General features: G+C 34.6%; 1 protein-coding gene across 1 annotated transcript in view; it reads left to right on the top strand.

The window, feature by feature from the left end:
• The window catches only part of DPYD (dihydropyrimidine dehydrogenase), a 796,991-nt gene that overhangs the window by 646,431 nt on the left and 126,740 nt on the right, over nt 1–23,820 (top strand). The window contains exon 19 of the mRNA XM_068540384.1: nt 9,267–9,409. Coding sequence (XP_068396485.1) covers nt 9,267–9,409 — 143 coding nt within the window. The remainder of the gene's footprint in view (nt 1–9,266; nt 9,410–23,820) is intronic.

Genomic DNA, 23,820 nt, shown 5'->3' with positions numbered 1-23,820 from the left:
CCCTGTGCTATACAGTAGGTCCTTATTAATTATCTATTTTATATATAGTAGTGTGTATATGTCAATTCCAATCTGAAGACCAACAGCTTAAAAATTGTGACAGTCTCAGAGAGTTTTATCTCTGGTAACTCAGAAACACACTATGAGCCCTCATCAATAGATCTTAAAATAGGGAGCCGAATAACAAGGAAGAAACTGAGATTAGAACCCTGGTCCATTTTAAATGCTAAATACCATCTGAGATGTAAAAGCCATTTATAGTTTTTCCTTGATGACTCTACTTTGAAAATTTATACCATTTTGTAAGTAAAAACACAAATACATGAAAAATGAGAGTAAGAAAAATTCCCTACTTGTTTCTTGTGTGTGGAGGTTACTGAACAAATAATATGATGAGTATATTTTACATATTCATAGATTCATATGATTTTAATTGACACCATCCAATTACATGAATCAATTTACAAAACTCTCCATTCTTGTTTCCAAAGAGAGTACACGTGTTGTAGCATCTACTATGAAAACTAAACCAAGTTGGAAATAGCAATAATGTACTTATTTCAATAATCCTTTTTCTTTTGTCTGTGTGTCTTTCCTCTGTGTTAACATGTCTGGATTTCTTTCTAAATCCGAATGTCCTCGCTGGCCATATTGAAGAATGTGCTTACTGTACTGTTTCATTAAACTGCTGTGTTATCGGGTAATTGTTTAAACATAATGCCATAGCACTATCAAAAGGAAAGGTGAACTAATGGCATTTGCAAATGTCAGGGATTATCTTAACACTTTTATTATAGTTTATGAAAAAGTAGGTTCAGGGCATTTCATGGCAATTATTTCTACAGAAATTGGTTATTTAAATAAATTGCTAATTATCTGAAGATGACAGTATTGAAAATGCTACTAATGAGTTGTTTAATAAGTGTAGCTTGTGGTGGCCACCTACAGGTTGAAAACAGAAAGAACATATAGACTAATTATGCCTAGATATCACATATGAATGCCATATATTTTTCCCTCTAGTAACAAATTCAAGGAAACTTATCTCTTCATGCCATCTTTTGAGTCTTGGAAGGTGTAGTTAGTTTCTAAGTTTTTCATAGATTATGGTTTTGTTCTAAATCAACTTTCATTTTGCTTCCATAATTATCTTTGTCCTATAATTCCTAGATACAATTATCATTATAATTGATTAACCAAAATAGGTTACTTTTAGAGTGAAAGAGGATGCTGTTTATAATTACATCATGTGATTATAAATAAATATAGGTGTGATAAACTGGAACTCTCCTGGGCAAACCAGGTCATATGGTCTCTCTAGTTATACCAATTACTAACTACCATCGTTTCTATCTAGTTACTAGCCAACAATTAATATAATGCCAATATTCTTGGTTTTCTCATACGTGGACAACATATCTTTATTATTTATAAAAATTATTAACTCCTCTCTCTATAACTTAATCAATATGCAAACAATTAAAATAGGGAAGAAATATAGTATTGTGGTTAAGAGCATGGTATTAGGAGTCAGGTAGACCTAGATTCAAATACTGGACCCACACTGTCTAACTGAGTGATCTTGAGGGTGAGATATTTATTTCTTATGATCTCATTTACATATCTAAAAATATGAGGACAAAAAAGTACCTAAAGTAATGTCACTGAGACAATGCATGAAAAAACACTTAGGAAAACACCTGGCAATTAGAAAGCACTCAAAAGAGGAGTCTCTATAATGAATGTATTGCATGTTAAAATTTCACTTTAACTCATACTTAATCCTTTTATAAGTTAACTTCATCACTGGTATCTACTGGGAAACCACAGAGCATATAAAATTGCTCCTTAAAATACCATGACAAACTTCATATTATCCTGTAATTTTGAATTGGAAGAGATCATCTAATCCAATATTTTCTATTGTACAGAGGTCTTTTTTATTGTATCCTACCTGCCACTACCTGCCAAATATCCATTTAGGTTTAAGGGATATGGGCATCCAAATGTAGCTACTTCTGTTGCTGAATTTACAACAAATTAATGATAAAAATAACAATAACAAAACCAATAGTGTGTGCTTAACCATTTCTTCTAGTTATCTTTTGAGGAAAACATAAATGAAGCCTTTCTTTATGGTTATCCCTTAAATATTTGAAGACAACTATTGGGATTACGTTCAGTCATTTTATACACACACACATATTATTTTTAAAAATTGTTATTTCAAAATCAATCTTATTGCACCATAACAGTGGAATTAACTGTACATAATAAACTATTTATATATAATATATGTATATTATATATACATATATATATACATATGCATTTTAAGTTATGGGGAATGAAGTTTATTTTGGCAGATAATGTTAAAATTAAAGTTTCATACACTAGTAACATAACTCAACATCCTTAATTTGATATGTGTGAAACACTTTCTTGCTTTTCTGTGCTCTTCTAAATCACCGTATCCTAAACTACTTCAGAAAACTGACATACTGAAATTTAGCTTTACTGGTTTTGCTTACCCTTTGATTCCAAACAAAACTTTTCATAGGCTTTTTCCATCTCTGGGTCCATCCCATTATGTGTGTGTATGTGTATATGTGTGTGTGGCAGGGTGGGGAGAATGAGAGGAAGAGAGAGAGAGATCATTCTATTCACCCTGTTTTGGATATATTCTAAGTTTGTTAATATTTTACTTAAAATATTGGATATAGAACCAAATGTGCTCTTCTGAATGTACAGAGGGTAGAATCATTGCACATCCCATATATAAATGTTTCACAGCACAGAATCTGAAAATGCCTATTCCTGTATTGTTTTAGAAGCATTATAAAAAATAGTCACTTTTCGTTGCAGAAGTGAATCATAAACACTTTCTTACCTAAAATAATTAAATAATATGGATGTATAGATATCAAACTTGAAAGTTCCTCTTCAACCTGTTCTCCAGAAATAACTATTAGCAGTTTAAAACTCAACATTCTTTGCATTTACATGCCCACATACTAAATGTAATCATACATTTTTTACCTAAAATGGGACTACACCCTATATATTATTCTGCTACTTGTCATTTAACACGTAACATCGTATCCTAGGGATATTTCCATGTCAGTTTTAAAGGTTTCCTGTGATATCATACATACATGGATGAACTTTAATTTATTTGCTAGCATAACTGCTAGTGATTATTTAGGTTGTTTTCACTGTTTTGCTATAAGAAACAATATTTCAAGGAACATCTTTGTACATGTAACTTTATGTCTATGCACTAATGGATTAGATTTCTCAAAATAGAGTTTCTAGATAAGACATATACATTTAGATATTGCAATTGCATTATAAATCTAATAAAGAGTTATTCACACAAATATATGCATTTACAATCATAGACTCAAACTATAATTTTTAGAAATGAAATGACTTAGGATCTCCAAATTTAATATCTAGGAGATTAATTAACACCCCTTAAGTATTAAGTGTTTATCCTCACATGTTTATAGTGAATGCTTATTTTTCTGATCAATTTTCTCTGGCTTTGATAGTAATATTAGCTTATATATACTATGAACCAGGCCCTGTGCCGAGTGCTTTCCACAAATTGTATCATGTAATAGTCCCCAAGTTGCTATGATATTATTGTTATTGATGTCCCTGTTTCACAGATAGGGAAAACTGATGTTCTAGGAAGCTAACTAAGGAGCTTGCTCAGAGTCACAATTGTGTAAAGTAATAGAGCAAAGACTTACACCTAATTGGTTGGACTTTAGAACCTGTGCTCTGAGCATTAGACCACAGACGATACTGATACTGGTTTTCTTAGGCAAAGACAACGTGCAAGTGATCCTCGTCATCATTGCTGCACTGTCGTTTCTCAGTAGCAGCTGAAAAGTATGGACTCTGATAGTCACAGAGACTTGGTGTTTAAACTTTTAAACTGTGGCATAAAACACGTTTTATTCAGCTTGAACTTCCATTTCTTCACATACGAAACAGAGATGATAACATGTACCTGCACAGCACTCTAAGGGTTAAATCACATACTGTATGAAGCCCCAGTCTCCGTGTCAGGCTATGGAAATCACTCCAAGAACAGATGCTCAGAAAGGAAAATGGCCCCTTCTCTGGTAAATAGTATTAATTCTATTGCTTTAAAATAAAATGCCTGGCACATGCTAGGTACCAAATTATTGAATATGAATTGACTATGAATATATTGAATATGTTATGAAGCAGATAAACAGCTATAAAGATATGAAGACTCAGAAAAAATATCTTGAAATATTCAACAAAAATTAAAACGTTTTCATAAGAAAATTTTTAGCTTTTTCAGTAAACCTAAAATAACAACGTAAAATAATTGGTTTTTTTTCTCCCATTTCTCCTCTTTAGATTTCATATCTCTTGATATAACCCTGTATCCTTGTAGTACTTCAGTTTCTAGTTGAATTATGGTAATTTTCTCAGGGGACTTTAATCCATGTGTAAAGGTGTATTTTTAAATAGCTGTGCTTTACATATTTATCAGTATGTTAAGTTCATTAATATTTTAAAGTTGTTTTAAAGGATAAATTTTTGGTGCTTGATTTATGTTTATTTTATAAAAATCAATCTCTCAACTCCTAAATCCTTGAAATTCTTGATTTGCTAATATTTTCTTTCTTCTGGGTGATGTTAAAACTGTTAACAATTAGACAGTCAAAGTTCAATTTCTAAGGAATTTGTTATCCACTTAATTCATTATATTTTAATTAATGTAAGCAAATTAAAACTACATTTTCTTTTTGTATACACAGTGAGCATGAGTGAGTATTATAACCCAATTCTGTTTTATTGCCAGCTAGAGCCATTATCAGGGAGTTTATTGTGGACTTAGCTTTAACAATTAACTCTGTAACAGTAGCTGTCTTAGGAGTCAAATGATTAAGGAAAAAACAAACAGAATTAAACTCAATTATTCAAAATTTCAGTTATCCAAAATTAGCATATGTTCCACACTATCTTGCCCATTAAAAATGTCTTTTCTCTTCAAGGATTTAGTCATGCTAAGTAAAGCTCTGCCTCCTTCTCACCAATAAACTCAACTTCTGATGTTGTCATTAAAAGTCTTGCATATTGATTTAGTGCATGGACCTTTTGATTCTCAAAATAAAATCTTAAATATATGGATGTCTGCCTTTGAGATTTTTAGCTTTGGAGTCAGTTAATCCTACCAACATTATGACACCACTAAATGAAAGGTGCTGGAGAGGGGAAAAGGGAGAGGGAGATGTGTGGTTCTTCTAAGGGAGCAGAGGTTATAAAGTTTCATCATCCTAGGCATCATGATCTTGTCTCCAATAAAAAAAAAAAAAGGTTTCTTTGCATTACTAGGCACACAGCAACAGCATAAAAGGCACAAAGTAAACTAAATAAATGCTCCCTCTGAAATCAATTGTCCTCCTAGGTAGTACAGGTTATAATAGCAAACATCTGCATAATCTTTATTATGTGCTAGCCCTTTATATATATTAAATAATTTAATCCTCAAAACAGCTCTATGAAGTTGTATAATTTTATTATTTTATAGATGAAAAGATTAAGAAATTTTCACAAGATTACAGAGCTTGTAAATAGTGGAGCTAGAATTTGAACCTAAGCAGTTGGCCCTGTTGTCTCTCTGATGTAACTAATTCATCCTCAAATTCCCTTCTTTCTAGAATTTATATTAATAGTAATTATAAAATATATGATGTTTAAATGAATGTGGAGTTTTCCTAATGGGATGTGTACAGAATGAATAACTGAACTCATATTATTTACCTTGAAACTACCTCCTAAGATCATTGAGACTGGTGTTTTGGGTATCCACCCTGGGTGACAATATGGTTACAACATAAACTGATTAACTGAGATTGTCTTCTAAGCTTTTCCAATTCAGTTACAATTACCTCTTTTTTAAAAGAAGGCACAGGTGCTTAACATTTCTTGAATAGACAGATGAACAGATGAATGGATAAATGAGGCCTGAGTAAGGAACCTAAGTCATAATACATTAATTCTTACTTGCATATCAATATGTAATACTACTACTAACGGTAGCATTTTTGAAATTGCAATTAAAGTATTTTCTTAAGAAAAAAAAAATCATCAAATTCAGATTGGTTACCTTTGAATTCAACATCTCTGGCTTACTGAAATGTTTTTCTAGATCATGAATCAATCAAATGTAATGTGAAGTTTATCAAAGATCTATGAATTCAACATACTGATTTGCATTTTAGGATGTGACTATATGGAGGGCCTAGATTGATTAGATACCAAAAGTTCATTCTAGTCCCCCAGGTTTTCCGCTAGGGGGAAAACAGTTTAGTACAAATCAGGACTCTTCACAGCAATGTTGGAACTCAAAGGTCTAGTTCACTTTTTGTTTGTTTGAACCTGCAGCTTGTTTCAAAATGTGGGGATTCAGAATGGCTGACTTTCATTGGCACCTCCCACACTGTTGAAACAGAAAGGCTTGATCTAATTAATTTCCCATCAGGTTCATCTGGTTACCCCATGTAGATGAAGGCTTAATTTAAATTGCTCGTTGCCTATTAATTAATTTAAGCTTATAGGATTTCATTTTTTTGATTTAAACCTTGTTGTTTCCTTTAGGATGGAGTCCACTTTTAATTCCTTGAGCTTCTCAACTGGCTTCTTTCTCCCTGGTCTTTGGTCTAAAATCATTAATTACTGTAGCAGTGACAAAGTTTTAAAAATTCTTATCTCAATAACTGTGATTCTGGAAATCTGTATGCATTTTAATTAACATATGTACAATCTCATATGGTATTGATATATGTATTTCTTTCACACCAAAAGTTTTATTTTTATATTGAATCTATTATTTTTTCATTTCTGTCACTTTAAAACTAAAAAGAAATTTCTGTATAACAATTTAGAAAGATCCTTTTACATACCTTCAGTTTCCTTCCAAAAACCTTTCATGGCGAATAAAAGTCATTTTTAAAATCTATTCCCCATAAAAATGCTGAGAACAGGTAGCTTATATTTCATACTAAATCAATTGAGTTATAAAGAAAACCAATCAAATGGAATTTATAATGGAAATTAAAACTGAATTTACTATTACCCAGCAACAGAAGGATCCATTTCTTCATTTTTGGATCCCATTTCCTCAGAGAACATAATTACTCTTAATTTTTGAAAAGATACCTTTATTAGTTTGAAAGGTTTTCATGTTCATTAGGTAAATTAGAAAAGTTTTAAAAAAGAAGAAAAACATCAAATAGAAAATGTCTTGTTGACCTAATTGAACATCTTCAAATGCCACTGAGCATTTGCTGATGTTTTTTAACACCTGTGTAATAATGGTGCCCTTTAAATGTAACTGGTTAAATTTTCAAAGCTGTGTTCTGGGATTTTGCCATTTGATGTCCATTAATATCAATTGGAATATGTGGCCAAATCCCTGTGTACCACTTTGAAATTTTACCCCTTAATGTTAATGATAGTCTTCTAACAGTGCAGTTAGAAATAAATTATTTATCTGCTTAGCAAAAATTTCCTTTACTCTCCAGGGTCAACTAAATAAGAAAAAAATAGAATCCCAGTATTTCTTTATTACTTCAAAGTAGCATGTGTGTAAAGGAGCCATCAACTTAGCATATATGGAACGTATCAGTTATATTATGCCAAGATAGCTGTATGTCTGTCTAAAAGGTTTATTTAAGTTACAACTTCCCTTAAAAATGCTTTCCTCTAACTTTTACTCTTGAATTTCTTTTTAGTATAGCTAAAGATAGGTTTCTATAAATATGTGTGTGTGTATTCTTTCCATGCATTCTCCTGTCCACTATGTTAATCTTTTTTATGGTTAAAACATATAGACTAAGAAGAAGTCACTGATAAATATTTTGAAATAGAAATAGAATCTTGACGTTCAGTTTCTAATTTGCCCTAACTTACTACCTTGTATTTAAATGTCAGTTATGGAATCCTGAAATGTCAGCATTGAATATTCTTGACTAAGAAACTCTACTATCTAGAGGAAGATCTTTTAGGTGTGGGAGCGCCAAGGAGGCATTTCCACAAACATTTTTGGTGTTGAGTGCTAAAGCATTAGTTACACATAAATTTAGTTTCATCTGAAATGAACAGGATAAAAAGAAAACCACCGATTTTAATGAAAGCTCTTTGTGCTTCCTTAATAGGAGCACCAATGAATACATATTGAGAATGCTGGTAAGGATGCTTGTGGTGGTGGAAGAGATGCCAAAGTACTCACCACATGAGGCTTATTTTACCCTTTGCTTGTTTTGTTGTTTGTGGAGCCCTTATTTGAGGCAATGCCACATTGTTGCACAAAAGGAACTATTTTTACTTCAGAAAATGCCTTTAAAGGACCATTGACTTATGAGTGTACATCAGAAATATCAAATTATATTACTATGTTATGAGAGCATTAATTTACTCCCGATTGGGTTAACCCTTGAGAGTCTAAGCAGCCTTATACAGTGTAATCATGTAAAAAATGACCTCAGAGTGTTCTGTCCATCCATACAACCTTTATTACAATTAGCAAATAATGTATTGGTAATGTTTGGTTAAATAATGTATACAAACTCAAACACATACTCTAATTACTGAATTCTAGTAAATTCTCTTTAACTTGATTAAAATTTTCTAATGTATGAACAATTAGATTAGGCTCACTATATTTGAGTAAAATCACTATCAGATTTTGGGAAATACATGTAAAATGCAATATGGAATCTGCAAGTTCATCAGCACCTTGCTTGTTTTTGCAGTATCTCTATTCACACCAGCTGCTTTATACTTCGCGGAAACATAACAGAGCTGTATGTCTATTTATGCACTGTATGTGATTGTTTTTCTTTTACAAAATCTGCTATTCCTTGTTCTTTTTAAAACAGATGCTCAAGTGTTCCATACCATCTTTTACACATTACTGTATATCAAATTGTGATATGTATGTATTTTATGTGAGAGTTCTAGAGTTGCTATACCCACTTGCATAACATGCCTGCATGCAATAATAGCATCAAAGTCCTTAAAGTAAGTACACATCCATTTACAAATTAACATACTTTGAAACATAGCAATGCTTGTATCTTACATACGTATATGTCTTAAGTAGAGATAAAATTGAATTTTGTCTAGTACAACACTGGCATCACATGATAGTGATTATAAGGCAATATGCTCAAGTGGTCAATATACTAACCATTGATCATCCTCATTTTCTGTAGGCACAGCCATCAGACCTATTGCTTTGAGAGCTGTGACCACCATTGCTCACGCTTTGCCTGGATTTCCCATTTTGGCCACTGGTGGAATTGACTCAGCTGAAAGTGGTCTTCAATTTCTCCACAGTGGTGCTTCGGTCCTCCAGGTAGTACTTGTGTTTGTCTGTCCCTTCACAAAACTCCGTCTAACAAATAAAGTGAAAATTATGTGACAACAAGTATGTTCTTGTAGGGTCTCTTGAGAAAGAGGCCTTGCAGGATCAAAAGGGTGGCACTCATTAAATTTCTATTACGAGTTGAGAACAAACCAGAGGTTCATTTCCTGTCCTTTTGAGGGCTTACAAACCCTCTATTTTTTTTTTAACGTATTTGTTCACTTGTATGTTTCTAAAATAAATGAGATCACGTTCCAAAATGCATACTGTACTACTGGATAAAAACCAAATATATGAGGAACTCTGGGTAAAAGTAAAATCTTGATTGAAAAATAAAAGGAGGCAAGGGCAAGGCCAATACACAAAATCTATGCCATATGGTACTGGAGGCATTAACAAACTTGACTCTGAACTTCCTAGTAGCCAAAGCAAAGAAATCACAGCTTTCAAAATATAGAAATAAATTGGTTGTTTACCTTCTTGTGGTACAAAGCTGAGTGAAAATCATCCATTGTCTTCATAAGGTGATACTTTGAGATGTAGTACATCATACTCTTATTAGCCCTCTACAAATATCTTAGAAATTACTTAATTTTTTATTATTTATACACTTGCTTTTTATATTATAATGTTGTTCAGCATAGATGCAGTACAGTGCCTCAGCACTTTATAGCATAAGCATTTCTCTCAGGGACCAGATGGTCTGACATGACCCAGGTAAAATTTTTCATATGAGGACTAGACTGTGACCGCTGAGGTAAATCCCACTTTAATACGGCTGCTTACTACCTAACACTGATGGTAACTGGGGAGCAGAGTCTGTAGCATCACTTATATTCTCTGGCAAGAAGGTGGAGTGCAGTGTCTTGTGTTGCCAATTTAACAATCAGAATTAACATCCTGTTATGAAATATAAATTGGAAATAACATATATCAAAATGCTAATGGAGGAGGACTTCTGCTTCCAGGAAGATGGAGTAAGTGTACTTTTCCCTATGCTTCTGAGTAAGTACAATTAAAAACCTTTATATATCTAGAACGAACATAAAGAGATTCTGAAAGGTGGGGAGAAGGCAGTCTGGCTAGGAATCTCAGGACCCAAGGCACAACACAGTGGAGAATCTCCTGGGTTTTCTTTTTGCCTCATATAGCCCAGGCTTGGAGCCAAAGAAGCCAGCAACCCAGAAACAACAGGTGCAGACAAAAAAACCCCTACTCTTTCTAGCCAGAGAACCAGGAAAGGGCAGCCTAGCGAGACAGAAAACTTTTAGACCGTAACCGTTCTTCTCTAGCCAAACACCACAGCTAAAAACTGCAGCGCCACACCTGTCCAAACAAGCAAAGGACAAGCACGGGTCTTATATTTCCAGCCTCAGGAGGCTGTAACAAGGCACCCAGCATCGCTCCTGGGCTATAATGAGCTCCCATATGTAGGAGGCATGGACTTCCACCCCACTGACAGTAATGAGGTGTCCCTTCTCCTTCCCCCCTGGGGTCTTGTCAGAGGAAGTCTAATGGAGAGTCAGGACTTTTATCACCACCCAGCGGTAACAAGGCCGTTCTGTCCGCCCCATCGCAGCCCCCTGGTGTCAGATGAGGCCTAGAGGGGAGCCAGAACTCCTATCTTCTCTTGGCAGTAACAAGGAGTTATGTCCCTCAGGTGTCAAAGGAGGACAAGTTAGGCATCTGGACAGTAATGAGGCAGCATCCTTGCCCTCCTCTGCCAGAATGGTATCCAAAAAAGCCAGCTAAAACAAAAGGTTTAAATAAGATGAAGAGTCCCTTAGCATAATACCCCAAATGTCAGTGTTTCAATTGAAAAGCACTCATCATACCAAGACCCAGGAAGACCTCAAGCTGAATGGTAAAAGACGATTAATAGATGCCAATACCAAGATAGCAATAACAGAGATTTAGAATGATCTGATGAAGATTTTTAAAGCAGACATCATAAAGTTGCTCTAAGAAGCCATTACAAACAGGCTTGAAGCAAATGGGAAATATGGAAAGTCTCAAAAAAGACATAGATATAAAGAACCAAAGGGAAATTTCAGTACTGAAAAACATAATAACAAATACAAAACTCAGTTGATGGGCTCAGCGAAAGAATGGGGAGGACAAAGAAATAATCAGTGAACTAGAAGACAGAGCAGTAGAAATTAACCAATCTGAAAAACAGGGAGAAAAAAGACTGAAAGGAAAAAAATGAACAGAGTCTCAGGGAACTGTGGGAGTGTAACAAAAGTTGTAATATTCATGTTATCAGAGTACCAGAGGAGAGGTCAAAGATGGAGGGGATGAAAAAGAAATAATGGAGACATGGGTTCGAGCCCTGGTCTGGGAAGATCCCACATGCCGCGGAGCAGCTAGGCCCGTGAGCCACAACTACTGAGCCTGCACGTCTGGAGCCTGTGCTCCGCAACAAGAGAAGCCGCGATAGTGAGAGGCCCGCGCACCGCGATGAAGAGTGGCCCCCGCTTGCCACAACTAGAGAAAGCCCTCGCACAGAAATGAAGACCCAACACAGCCAAAAATAAATAAATAAATTAATTAATTAATTATTTTAAAAAAGAAATAAGATCTGAAAATTCCCCAAGTTTTGTAAGAGGCATAAACCTACAAGATCCAAGAAGCTGAATGCATCTCAAACATGAGAGATACAAAGAAACCCATACCAAAACACATCATCATCAAACTTCTGAAAACTAAAGACGAAAAAGGCCCTTGAAAGCAAGAAAGAAAATGACATCTTACCTATAAGGAGCAAACAATTATAATGACAATAGATTTCTCATCATCAGAAACCGTCAAGTCCAGAAAGTGAGACAAAATTTTTCAACTGTTGAAAGAAAAGAACTGTCAACCCATAATCCTATTTCCTTCAAGAAGGAAAGATAAAACAAGACATTCTTAACTCAAGAAATACTAAGAATTTATTTCCAGGAAGCATAACTAAAAGAATGACTGAAGGAATTTCCTTAAGAAGAAGGGAAATGATAAAAGAAGGGACTTGTGGGCATCAGTAATGAAGGGAGAATACAGAGCAGTGTCTTCAAGAAGAATCTGGAAGATAATGGATGTCTAGGCTTGAATATCACCTGAATTTATTTTCATGAACATGGAGGAATACATGAACTCAAGGATAAAAATGCATTATGAGTGGGTTCCAGAAAGGACTCCTGCTCATTTCCAGACGTGTGAGCTTGGGCGAGTCACACATGAGGGGTGGAAATTGTTGACTGTCTACCGTGTGCTGATTCTAGCTACTGCTAGATACAGTATTTCCATGCCTACCTGAGAGTGAAATCATTTTATACTTCTTTGACATCATCTGAGGCTTGGAGGATGAAAGTAGTGTAGCCAAAGCCACGTGACTAGTGCTAAAGCCAGAACTAAAACATTGAGTTTCTCGACTGCAAAGCCAAAGCTCTTCCAACTGGTCATACCGCCTGCCCCCCTCCCAGAACCTCTAAGGTGGAGTAGCAGTAACAGGCAGATCTTCCCCATCTACTCAAAGCTTCCATGTTCAGGCTACAAGTTGATTCTTAGAGTAAGGATTCAAAGAAGAGAAGAAATGTGGGAACATAGAAAAATAAATAACATGATATGTTCCAAACACAGATGTGCACTCAGTTTATGGACCCTGGTATATAAATATATAGAGTACTTTGTGTCTTCATACAAACATGTGGTGAAATAATCACTCAGATGGCAGTTTCTGCTTGGGCTCATCTTGGATCAAGAAGCAGAGACTCACTCAAACTACTTGAAGAAAATGAAGCCTCTTGTATTCTATATGTGAATGGAGACGGGAACTGCAAGAACCAATGGGGCAGTTCTGGGCAGAGACCTTTTCCATCTCTTTTGTGAGCCATGTGATTTCTCCCTCAGAGGAATCTATAGCTCTGTTCAGTCCTTTGTCTCCAGGACTTACTCCTTGTTCCTGCCTCCTCTGAACTTCTGCCTAGCCCGTGCTCGTCATGGACCCATTCCACATGGTGGTCTTTCAGCTCCACCTTCTACATGAAATACCTCACCAGCTTCATATCTGTTGGCTCAGATTTTCAAAAGAGGAAATCTGTTTGGCTCAATGTATCTTTTCATGCCAGGCCTCATCGTAGAACACTGGTCACCTGATGTATTGACCAGGGTATAGGAAAAACACATTAAATATTTGTTGAATGAATTTTTTAAATGAGTATGCTCGAGTTATCATTTTCTTAAACCAGATTATGAAGAGGGGATGAGAAGGTCAACATCGTATTAAAAAGTGGCTGCCAAAGCACTGCCCCTTCAGCTCTGGCTAGGAATGGCCCGGAAACTTTCCAGTCATGGAAAATATTGACTCCCAATTGATGTTGTTAAAAAGGTAAATTTCCACACATAGGCTTTTACTGATATAAAATTACAGATTATGTATCAATTATGTGTCATTAGCTTTAGTCACGTTTTAATTCAGCCAGAAAATATTTTTAAACCAATTTTAGCTAAAGTATGAACTAAAATCAGTATTAAGATATATTTAGGACAGTTATGAGTGGGAAAATCCTTGAATATACAATTTTGGCTCGGCATTTGAATGGGGTGGAGAATGTATAATATTTCTATCTCTCTTCCATTGTAACTGAATTTTACCCTGTTCCACTCCCTAGTCCTGGGTTAATCTAAGCTTTCATTTTCTATACTTCTGGGATGCTGAATATTATTAGAGAAATTCAGGTAACTTTGCCAATTGGATTTACTCCAAATTCACAGTGTTTAATGTCAGCTGGGCCTTGGTGTGCTAGTAAGTATCAGTTTTTATTCATCTTTTAAAAAAAATTTCCCATCAAATTCCCTCTGGCAGTTGGTTCAGATCTTTTTTGTACACCTCCCTCCATCATCACCCTCCCATTTCTCTGTTGCCATTTGTTCACTGGTGCTTACTGCCCACCTCATGCCCCTTCTCTGGTTCTACAATATTTCCCTTGAAGAGCTCATCTACTTACATATCTTAAGGTGGAATACTATCAAATCTATCTTTCTGTTTCTACTCAGATGTAAAGTATGTACTGACAAGATGCATTTTTTTACAAGACATAATCAGACAGATGATAATGTATTTAAATAGTGTGATGGTGCTGATTTACTGGAGTTTAGAAAGAGAAGTAATAAACACAGAAATAGTGATATAAATTAAACATTTTGATTCTGATTTTCTTGATGCACATATATAAACTATGTAGGTAGGCGAGTGTACTACTGGAATAAGGATTTATTCTCAAAGTAGCAACTTCAAATTCAATTTTTAAGTGAATTTAATAACCATGACCTTCTATGTGACTTTAGAAAAAGTATTGACATTTCAAAAATGGAAAGCTAAAATTTTTTTCATAAGTTTGATAAGTGGGATAGAACATTCTTTTCTTGTTAATCAGTATGCATCACAGAGAAGCATTCATTCATTTATTCATTCAGTAAATATTTATTGAGAATCTACATGCCTAGCACTATTCTAGGAATTTGTAATACATACTTCTGTGAGTAGAACAGACAAAAGTCCATTACCTCATGGGGCTTACATTCTAGTGAGGACAAAGATATAATATAATAAATATGAAACATAAGTATATTATCTGGTATGTAAGATGATATGTGCTGTGAAAAAGGAAAAAAAAAGAGGTCTCATTACAAACGTAATATTTGTATAAAAAACTGAAGGCGAGGAATCAGGGAAATTTTTATTGAATTAAAATACTTAGGTTTGCTTAAATTTTTGCTAATTGAAAGTCTAACTGAAATATAAAAATCACAAAATATTTTAGACCACCTTGCAGTTTATAAATGGAAAATGCCTTTTAGGTTCCAGGCTGCATTTTAATGGGCAATTTTTTGCTTTTTGAAGTCTTCTTACAATTTTTAGGAATGTACCATTTCTCATTGGCACTGTTTATTTCTATTACCTTATTCTACAACTTGCTTTGATGAGGATTTTAACATTTCAATGGTAAAGCATCCAATAACCCTACCTTAAAAATGCTTCAGTTAATGTTTTGTATAAAAACTAAGGAGTTAGCTAGAGAATAATTTGAGTATTCCAGATCATTTCCCTGGAACAACTTTGGAGTAAAAATGACTATTACAACAGAACCAGACGCAACACTCTGGCCAAGAAATAAGGTTCAAAACTAATTATGGGTGTGTATTCTTGGGTAGCTGCTCCTATTACTTTGTCAGTCAACCCAACTGACTTCTAATTTATTAAAGTGAACCCCAGTGTCTTTGAAATCTTATTTTTCATCTTTTTTGATAGGCTCTCATTAGTTAGAATACGCAAGTTAGATCTATAAAAATTCTAAGTGAAAATTATTATTAAATTTAAGATACCGAACACTGAAATTTATAAATACCTCTTTGTTAAATTACATTCTCAAACTCTTCATAAACTCTTGAGGTCTTAAATCTTTTGAAAGGCTACTCTGAAAAAAAGAAGTTTGCTTCTGGCTGCCAATTAGTTATTCAGGAAAGGCATAAATAAACAACTTGAATAATTTCCCTTTAAAGCAGTTTGAAAAGATTACTTTAATAAATTAACACTGGCTTTTTTTTAAACTTGTAGTTCAAGTTGTTTGTCCCAGATCTAGCCTTCAGAATGACTTCTATATCCCCTTCATCTGATTTAAGTACTAGTCTACAGTTTTTGTTAATAAAAACTATTTAGGGATTTCTATTGCAACCAAAACCCAGACTGAGTCAGTTACTTTTAGTAATAGGTTTCATCACAAAATGTTCACTCTCCTCTATTGTATATAGATAGAGGATATAAGTACTATACTACCTTTTTTTTCACTGAATTACTTTGGGTTTCTATAATTTAATTTAATGATATAGCCACTACAATTCAATCTTTTAAGGACTTTGATTCAGGACATCAGAAATTATAGGAAGTTCATTCATGTACAATTATGACCTGTGCCTTCATTGAGATTGTATGGGTGGTTTTTTTTATTCCATTTCTTTTGTATGGGTTTGTCACTGAAGTTAATAGAAAATCCTGAAATACAGCAGAAAGAGGGAGTATAGTGGGCATTTGCTGTGAGTCATGGTCATGTGACAGACACTCACTAGAGTTATATAACCAAATCAATTTTTGACAATAATTAGCTGCTCTGATGGAGCTAGTTCAAGCTAAATGGAATTTTTTAATGTGATCAAGAGATGTATTATTTCATTGAAACTAGAGAAAAAGAGGTAATTGAAGCAGCACGATGACACTATTTCCACATGAGTGCAGATGCGTTGTGGACATTCTCTCTTGGTCATAATGCACAGGAAGACTGCAGTGCTTCAACTATATAGATGGGGGTCTTTAGATGGTAAAAATTTTGCATACTATATTTTAAATTCTTATTGGGTGAGCGGAAAATATATTTATTCAATTATTTCTTATTTTTTATTTAATCATCATTCACTTTAAAGTCAGGCTATGATACACGAAGGAAGAATAGTTGATACCATTCAAAGTTATTTTAAATGGCATCAGAATTATTTCACATAGCTAGTTAAAACAGACACATTTTTCTTTCCACTGTGCAGTTTCTTGTTTCCTAGCTTTAATGAGTGTTTCATGTACAGTGTTAAGAACAATATGCAAGTAGTTATTTTAAAAAATAGAAACCCTATATTCGCAGAATAATATATAGGAAAAAAATAGTATCCATTCAGTGAAATTCAAATTACTGTGTCAGTTATTACATTATTTTAAATTACTTTAATGGATGGTGTCTTTAATGGAAGAGGTTTTAATTTTTGAAAAGTATCTTGATTGCAGTGCAACAATGTTGTTTATAAGCAAACAGAGGAAATTAAATGGAAACCTGCTAGGCTTTCGAATGATTACACACTCGCCACTTGATAGAAAGATTAATATCTAGATTCAAAAGAAATTAATTGAAATTAAATCTAATCTTTTTGAATGACAGTTTTACTATAAGAAAAAGTAACTCTACCACACAATGACTATTTTATGTGAGAAAATAACCATGAGTTAGCCAAGATGTTTGCAGTTAGCCATATGAAATTTCTGATCTTGTATAAACTTCCTTGGCTAAATTTTTTCCTGACTCTGGCCAGATCCTTTATATTGTCTGTTCCTTTTTGCATTGTATGCAGAGCTATGTTTAATTACTAGTTTCACTTCTTCATCAAAGAATCTTCATATGTCTGACCAAAGTTTTAAACTACTATTTACCTTTTTATTCTTCAGTTTAAAAAAAAATATCCCAGTTGTTTAGATATTCTTATTTCACATATTATTTTCCAAACATTGTGTTTTCTATGTTGGTTTTCTCTGAATCTTTCCAGTTTATCAATTTATCATTTGAAATGAATTGTGATTTAACATAACTAATTTTTTAATAATCATTCCATAACTTATCCACCCAAATGACTATTAGAAATAGTCACTTGGGAGCTAATGTGTTTTCAATACCATCAGTAACTACTCTTCATACTTTGAGAATGGATCTCATTTCCTGTAAACAAAGCTAAAGAGAGCCAAGCCAAGTGAACAACATTGGTTACTGAACTGAGTTAGGTATACAAAGTCATGAGTCTCCTTTTCTGTCAGTCCATAAACTGACTTTAATAAACTGTTCAAAAAAATGTGTAACAAAATTATTCTGAGCAGTGCCAACATCCACCAACGTTATTAGTTTGAAAAACCCAAACTAATTTAGCTGTGTATAATTGTGTATTTGTTTAAAAATCCACCTCAATATTTTAGAGACTCGTTTCGGTACTAAGTTAGGGTTCAGAATTCAGACTGAATAGAGAGTTATTAGAAAACGCTAAGCCATAGCAAATATATTGTAAAGAATTTAATAAAATAAAAAAATTAAATAAAAGAATTTAATGAATTACCATCTGTTTTTCAAAAAGTCCTCTCTAGTTATTAATTCATTTGGCTCTTACAAAGCTAAGGGCATATCAATAAGCATTTTTAACCCTATTTTGTAGATTTGCAAATTTGTAATTACCTTAACTTTGTTTCATCAGTTGGCTAACCGGTGTGATTAGAAACCATGTTTCCTGATTTCTACCCCATGATTTGTCTCTGCATCTCCTACCATCCATGTTATTGTGCTCAAGAAATGTTCTAGAAAATGAAAAAGAAATTCAGCATTATTCACAAACACATGAATGCATGCTCTGTCCTTGACTTATTAACTGATGATTCATTCTCAACTCTTGAACTACACCTGTGTATCATTTGTTTACCCCAGTCTTATAATTTTCCAGGTGAACTGCTTACTCCTTATTAAATAATTTATCCCTGAAGTCTTCAGTTTCCAAAATTACTTTAAATTCTAATAAATTTTCTCATGTGCTGAGTAAAGGAAATCATGAGATTTCTAGAAAGCTGGCTAACTTAGGGCTCCTGAGTTCTGTTTGGGGGAAACAGAAAAATCCAGTTGATCAAATTTTTAAGTAACATGAAATAGGCAGGCACAGTAACTTCCATTGTAGCTTCAGGAAAAGCAAGAGACACATATGTGACTCATACCATATAAGAAGATAAAGCTGGTTGTTGATAAATATAAAGTCCCATCCTTGGGTGCAAAAACTTAATTATACTCTATAATAGAGGTAACTATGGCAAAGAAAAGATTCTGTGGAAAAGCTGTGAAGGGATTTAATTCACAATAAGGTCAACAAAAATAGCATATTGATGTAGCTTCCCAGTAAACGTTGATGTGATCTTAGTTGTATTTGAGATACGATATTTAGTAAAAGGGAGATGATGTCCTCAGTGAACTCGCATCAGATGACATCTTCGTTTATCACGTGGGTGCCCACTATGTGCCAGGCATAGTTCTAGCCCCAAGGGTACAAGGATGTTTTCAGACGACTGGGAATGCTTTCAGGAACCTTGCATGCTAGAAGCCCCCTCAAAGGAGTGATAAGATAATCGAGCCCAGATTCGGATGAGTAAAAAAAAAAAAAGTCAGCCATGCAGAGGTCTGGGAGAAAAGTGTCCTCCTGGCAGAAGGAAGAGCAAGATCATAAATACAAAGGCCTGGCGCACAAGGGTGAGAGCAGTCTTGTCTTGTTTCAGGACAGAAAGACACAGCAGAGATGAGGCTGATAGGAGATGAAGGGGCAGTCACAGGCAGGGGCGGATCCTGTGGGGTACTGTAGGCCACGATAAAAATTTTAGATGTTATTCTCTGTTTAATGGGAAGCTATTAAAGAGTGACAAGGTCTTTACATTTTCACAGTCTGACACCATACCCCTTCTCTCTCTCCACAAATCCAGGAGCAAATAAATGCTCAGTGGGCCCTTTCTACTTTGAACTTCCAGAGCACATGGTTCCCTTTTAATTTATGGTTTTTATCCTTTGTGATTCAACTCTCCTCTCTTTTAGGGCTGCAGCCAGCCTCCCTCATCCTTGCCTTGCAAATATTTTTTTACTGTTTCCAAGGATGATGTTCCCCAAAGTGTGTTTTTATCAACACAAATCCATCACTTCTAGAAAAAAACATATCTCCCAGTACATGTTCTGTTAATGGTAGAACATCATCGTCAACTTTCTATACAACAAAAATGTTATTAAATATGAATCCAAAAATCAGACTAACACAAACCCCTTTCCAGAATCATTCAGTTCTATCACATGTTTAATATATTTGAATTTTTCCCCCAAGAGCTCAGATCAGAATAGATTGTTTGTGCCATTCTAAGTATTTCTTTTACAAGAAAAAAATGAAAGTACAGACCACAAAGATTCTAAATATGAAAATACAGACCACAAAAAGACATTTCACAGTTGGTTTCTCATAAGTGCCTACCTCCCTAAGAGCTTCCAGGCCTGACTTTCAATTTTGTACTCTACTATTTTGCTTTGTATGTGCTATCCCAATTCTTCACCACTTTTCTTTTCTTTTCTTTCTTTTTCTTTTTTTTTTTTTTTTTTTTTGGCCACGGTAACCTGGATTTATTTACATTAGAACATTCCAAAAGACATTTTACTCTGTGAATTAAAATAAATCCTACAATTTTGCAATTTGTGTATTTAACAAATTATCTTTACTTGGAGCATACTACAGAGTTAATTTTCTCTTTTGTGAGAGAAGAAATAAGTATGAAGAAGAAAATGCCTTTGTGCACTACAAATAATTGTCATACACATATGAATTTTCACCTGTCCTGTTTATTAAAAATATTGTTTTGGGTATAATATGCAGTATTTAAAATATGAACTCCTAGCTCATTTCTTACGGGGTAGCCTTGAAAAAGTCTTATTTCTAACCATCTTCGAAGATTAGAAATGTGAAGATTTGTTTATTCACTTTCTGATCTTCATACAGGATGTGTCTAAGGTAGAGGAAGAGGGAGGACGACTCCGTTAGGCAGTAGCTGCACTACAGGACACCTAGGGCTCTGCACCAAAGACATAACTGAGCTCTGAGAGCCGCCTTAAGAAGGTTAGCGGGATCTCTTCTAAGTGCGGTAAAATTGAAGCTGAACAGTTCTGCCTTATACCTTTACATCATTGTCTAATATGTGGTGTTTTGTTTTGTTTATCTTGCCAACCAGTGTCTCAAGTTCCTTGCTCTTCATGCATTCAGTTAAGAAAGCCTGTTGTTGGTCCCTAGCGTGTTTCAAAATCCTTTGTTTATTCTAGTCTTGAAGATTCTTGACAGTATTTGTGTGCCTCTGTTATGTATCCAGATCTGGTTGTATTGCCATGTATATTATGGTAGTTAAGAGAAGGAGATTTGAAGTTCTACAGTTCTTTGCTCAACTCCTGGACTCACCACTTTAGAACTAAATAAATTTAAGCTAACTATTTAACCTCTGTAAACCTTGGTTTATTCATCTGTATAATGGAAGTTATAGTATCTACCTTATTGGGTTGTTGTGAGAAATATTTAATATGTTAAAGGCAGTATCACAGTTCGGAGTCCCCGTACGTCTAGTGCCTCCCTCCTGCTCCAGCCTCTCTGGTCCTGCCAACCTCTTGCCATCCAGCGATGCCTGGCACATCAGGGAGGCTCCAGCACCCTGGTCCAGCTCTCAGATTGGTTGGAAAATGCATATCAACTCTTGATCGTGTTGGTCTCTCATTATAAACTCCTAGAAGAAAGAGTACCAAGATCATGTAATTTTAGTCATGTAATTGACATTTATTAGAGGTTTTCTTGCTACAGATGATAATGATTGACTGAGGATTAAAGAATAAGCAAATAATTTGGATGCACATTTATTTTCATAGTATTGATTAGGACTCATGCAAATAATGATTATGAAAGAAATTACAGTAAAATATCAAAGTTCTTATAGGCCTAAAACATTCTTAAAAGACTTTTATTAGAAATCACAACTATGTCTCCCGTTTAGAAGTTTTAAAAAAATCAGTGATAAGTTTAAGGTGTATGAGAAGTACAGGAAATTTCTGTCAGGAAATTTCAGTCTCCAGTTCAAGTGACTCCTAATTCACAATTCGAAAACCAGGCTTTGGCCAGATGACCTTTGTATAAACTAGGAACATGATCAAATTCAGCATTGAAATACAAGCTTATGATCGGTTCCACTCGGTAGAAGAATTTTTATCAATTGAGTTTGCCACAAACAAGAGGATATCTGGATTTTGTCAGAAGTATTCTGTGCAGATGTGTATAAATATTTACTGGATTTTTGCATCTTCCTCTCACATTTACACTCCTTTAAAAAAATGTATCTGATAGAAACTGTTTACTTATATGTTAAAAGTTTGCTCGAGGAAGGGAAATCACATCATCAATGCTCCCAAGCAAAATGCTTTTAGGGGAAATTTTTGAATATTTTATTGCAGACTATTCAACAAATTGTAATTTCAGATAGAGGACCAAATGGATTTCTGTTTTATCTAAGTTTTAAAAAAATCATTCAAAAGCTTGGCCTTCTAGAAATATGTATCTGTGCATCATGTACGTGTTTTATGGCATCAAAGTTACAGTTCAGTAGATTTCCAAAAGCCTTTTGAGACAGAGACATGAATTTTTACAGATTCTAATTACAAGTTAGAAGTCATCTCGCTGTGGGAAGTTAAAAATGGAGACAATTAGAGAAAATTCCAGTTGAAAGAAAAATGCGTTATGGAAAAAGCAATAAAAGCACAAAAAAATAGGGAAGTAAAATCACTTCTCAGTAGTTCTTCTATGATTCAATTGTAGATCAATAGTGTGTAGTTAATGCATTACCAGGAGAGCATTAATTTGCAATTATGGCAGGTGATCTGATCCTCTGTGTTCTGTCCATTGACCCAGATGACCTTTTGTTGAAATAGATTCTGTGGTCATTATTTTAAATAGAGCAAGAGAAAGGCAAAACGAAAGTGTAGGTCACTCTCAGCTGTAAGTATCTTACACAACACAAAGTAGGAACCTTTGTAGTACAGCCCCAATAGTCACATAAGTATAATGAGCCTGAGCGTGGGCATGTCTGTTTGTGTGCAGGATGGATGTAATATGCACTGTATGATGGTGGGTAAAAATGATGCAAGGTGAAACTACAAATGCCCTGAATTAAGCATAAAATAAAAGTCTGTTTTATTACAGGTCTCTGTAATAAACCTCTACGCAGGAAGATATGAGAAACTTTGGTGCAGCCAAGTGTGTGTTTTACAATGCTTCCTTTTGAACGTGTGAGCTAAGTAGCCTGGGAGGTAGAGAGTCTGATGCCCCAAGCACGCATTCTTGAAAGCAAGTGGACCTCAGCTCTTTAGCGACCACATTCTAATCATAAAAGTGTGGCAAGGACCCAAGTGGCCTAGTCCAGAGTCGGCTACACAGGCAATGATATCAGCCTCAGAATTGCCAGCTAAGCACAGGGGACCTCAGAAGACTGCACCTTACTGATGTATGTTTCAACACAAATGAAAATGCATCAGACTGCTTAGAGTGAAATCCTAGCTCTGCTGTTCGTTAGCTATAGGACCTTGGCTTTAATAGGTGTGTGAACTTTTTATACTTCAGTTTTGTTATCTGTAAAGTGGGGATAACAGTAATACCTACTTCGTAGGATGGATGTGAGGATTAAACGTTATCACATGTAAAGCACTTCAAATAGTACCTGCAAAAAAGTACCCCACAGATGTTAGATAGGAATGATCGTCATCATCATCCCCCACTAGCATTTTTATACATTTACAAAGAATTTTAAAACAAAACTTACAGCCCTCTATTCTAGCTTTTGACTAGCATGTAGCTAGTCTTAGCTCAGGTTGATTGAAAATGAGCCTGAGGGAAAGGTCAAGTGCTAATGTTTTGTTGGAAGGTAAAATCTAGGATAGTTAGAGTAAAAGAAACTAGAAATGAGACAGAGGAAGATGCGATTTGAATACAAGTTAATGCGTTACTGAGTTGGCCACTGCTTCACA

Source organism: Eschrichtius robustus, chromosome 3 (assembly GCF_028021215.1).
Source record: "Eschrichtius robustus isolate mEscRob2 chromosome 3, mEscRob2.pri, whole genome shotgun sequence".
In the NCBI taxonomy this organism is placed as follows: Eukaryota; Metazoa; Chordata; class Mammalia; order Artiodactyla; family Eschrichtiidae; genus Eschrichtius; species Eschrichtius robustus.
Note: the sequence above shows the minus strand (reverse complement) of the source record. Positions and strands in the feature narration are given on the sequence as shown.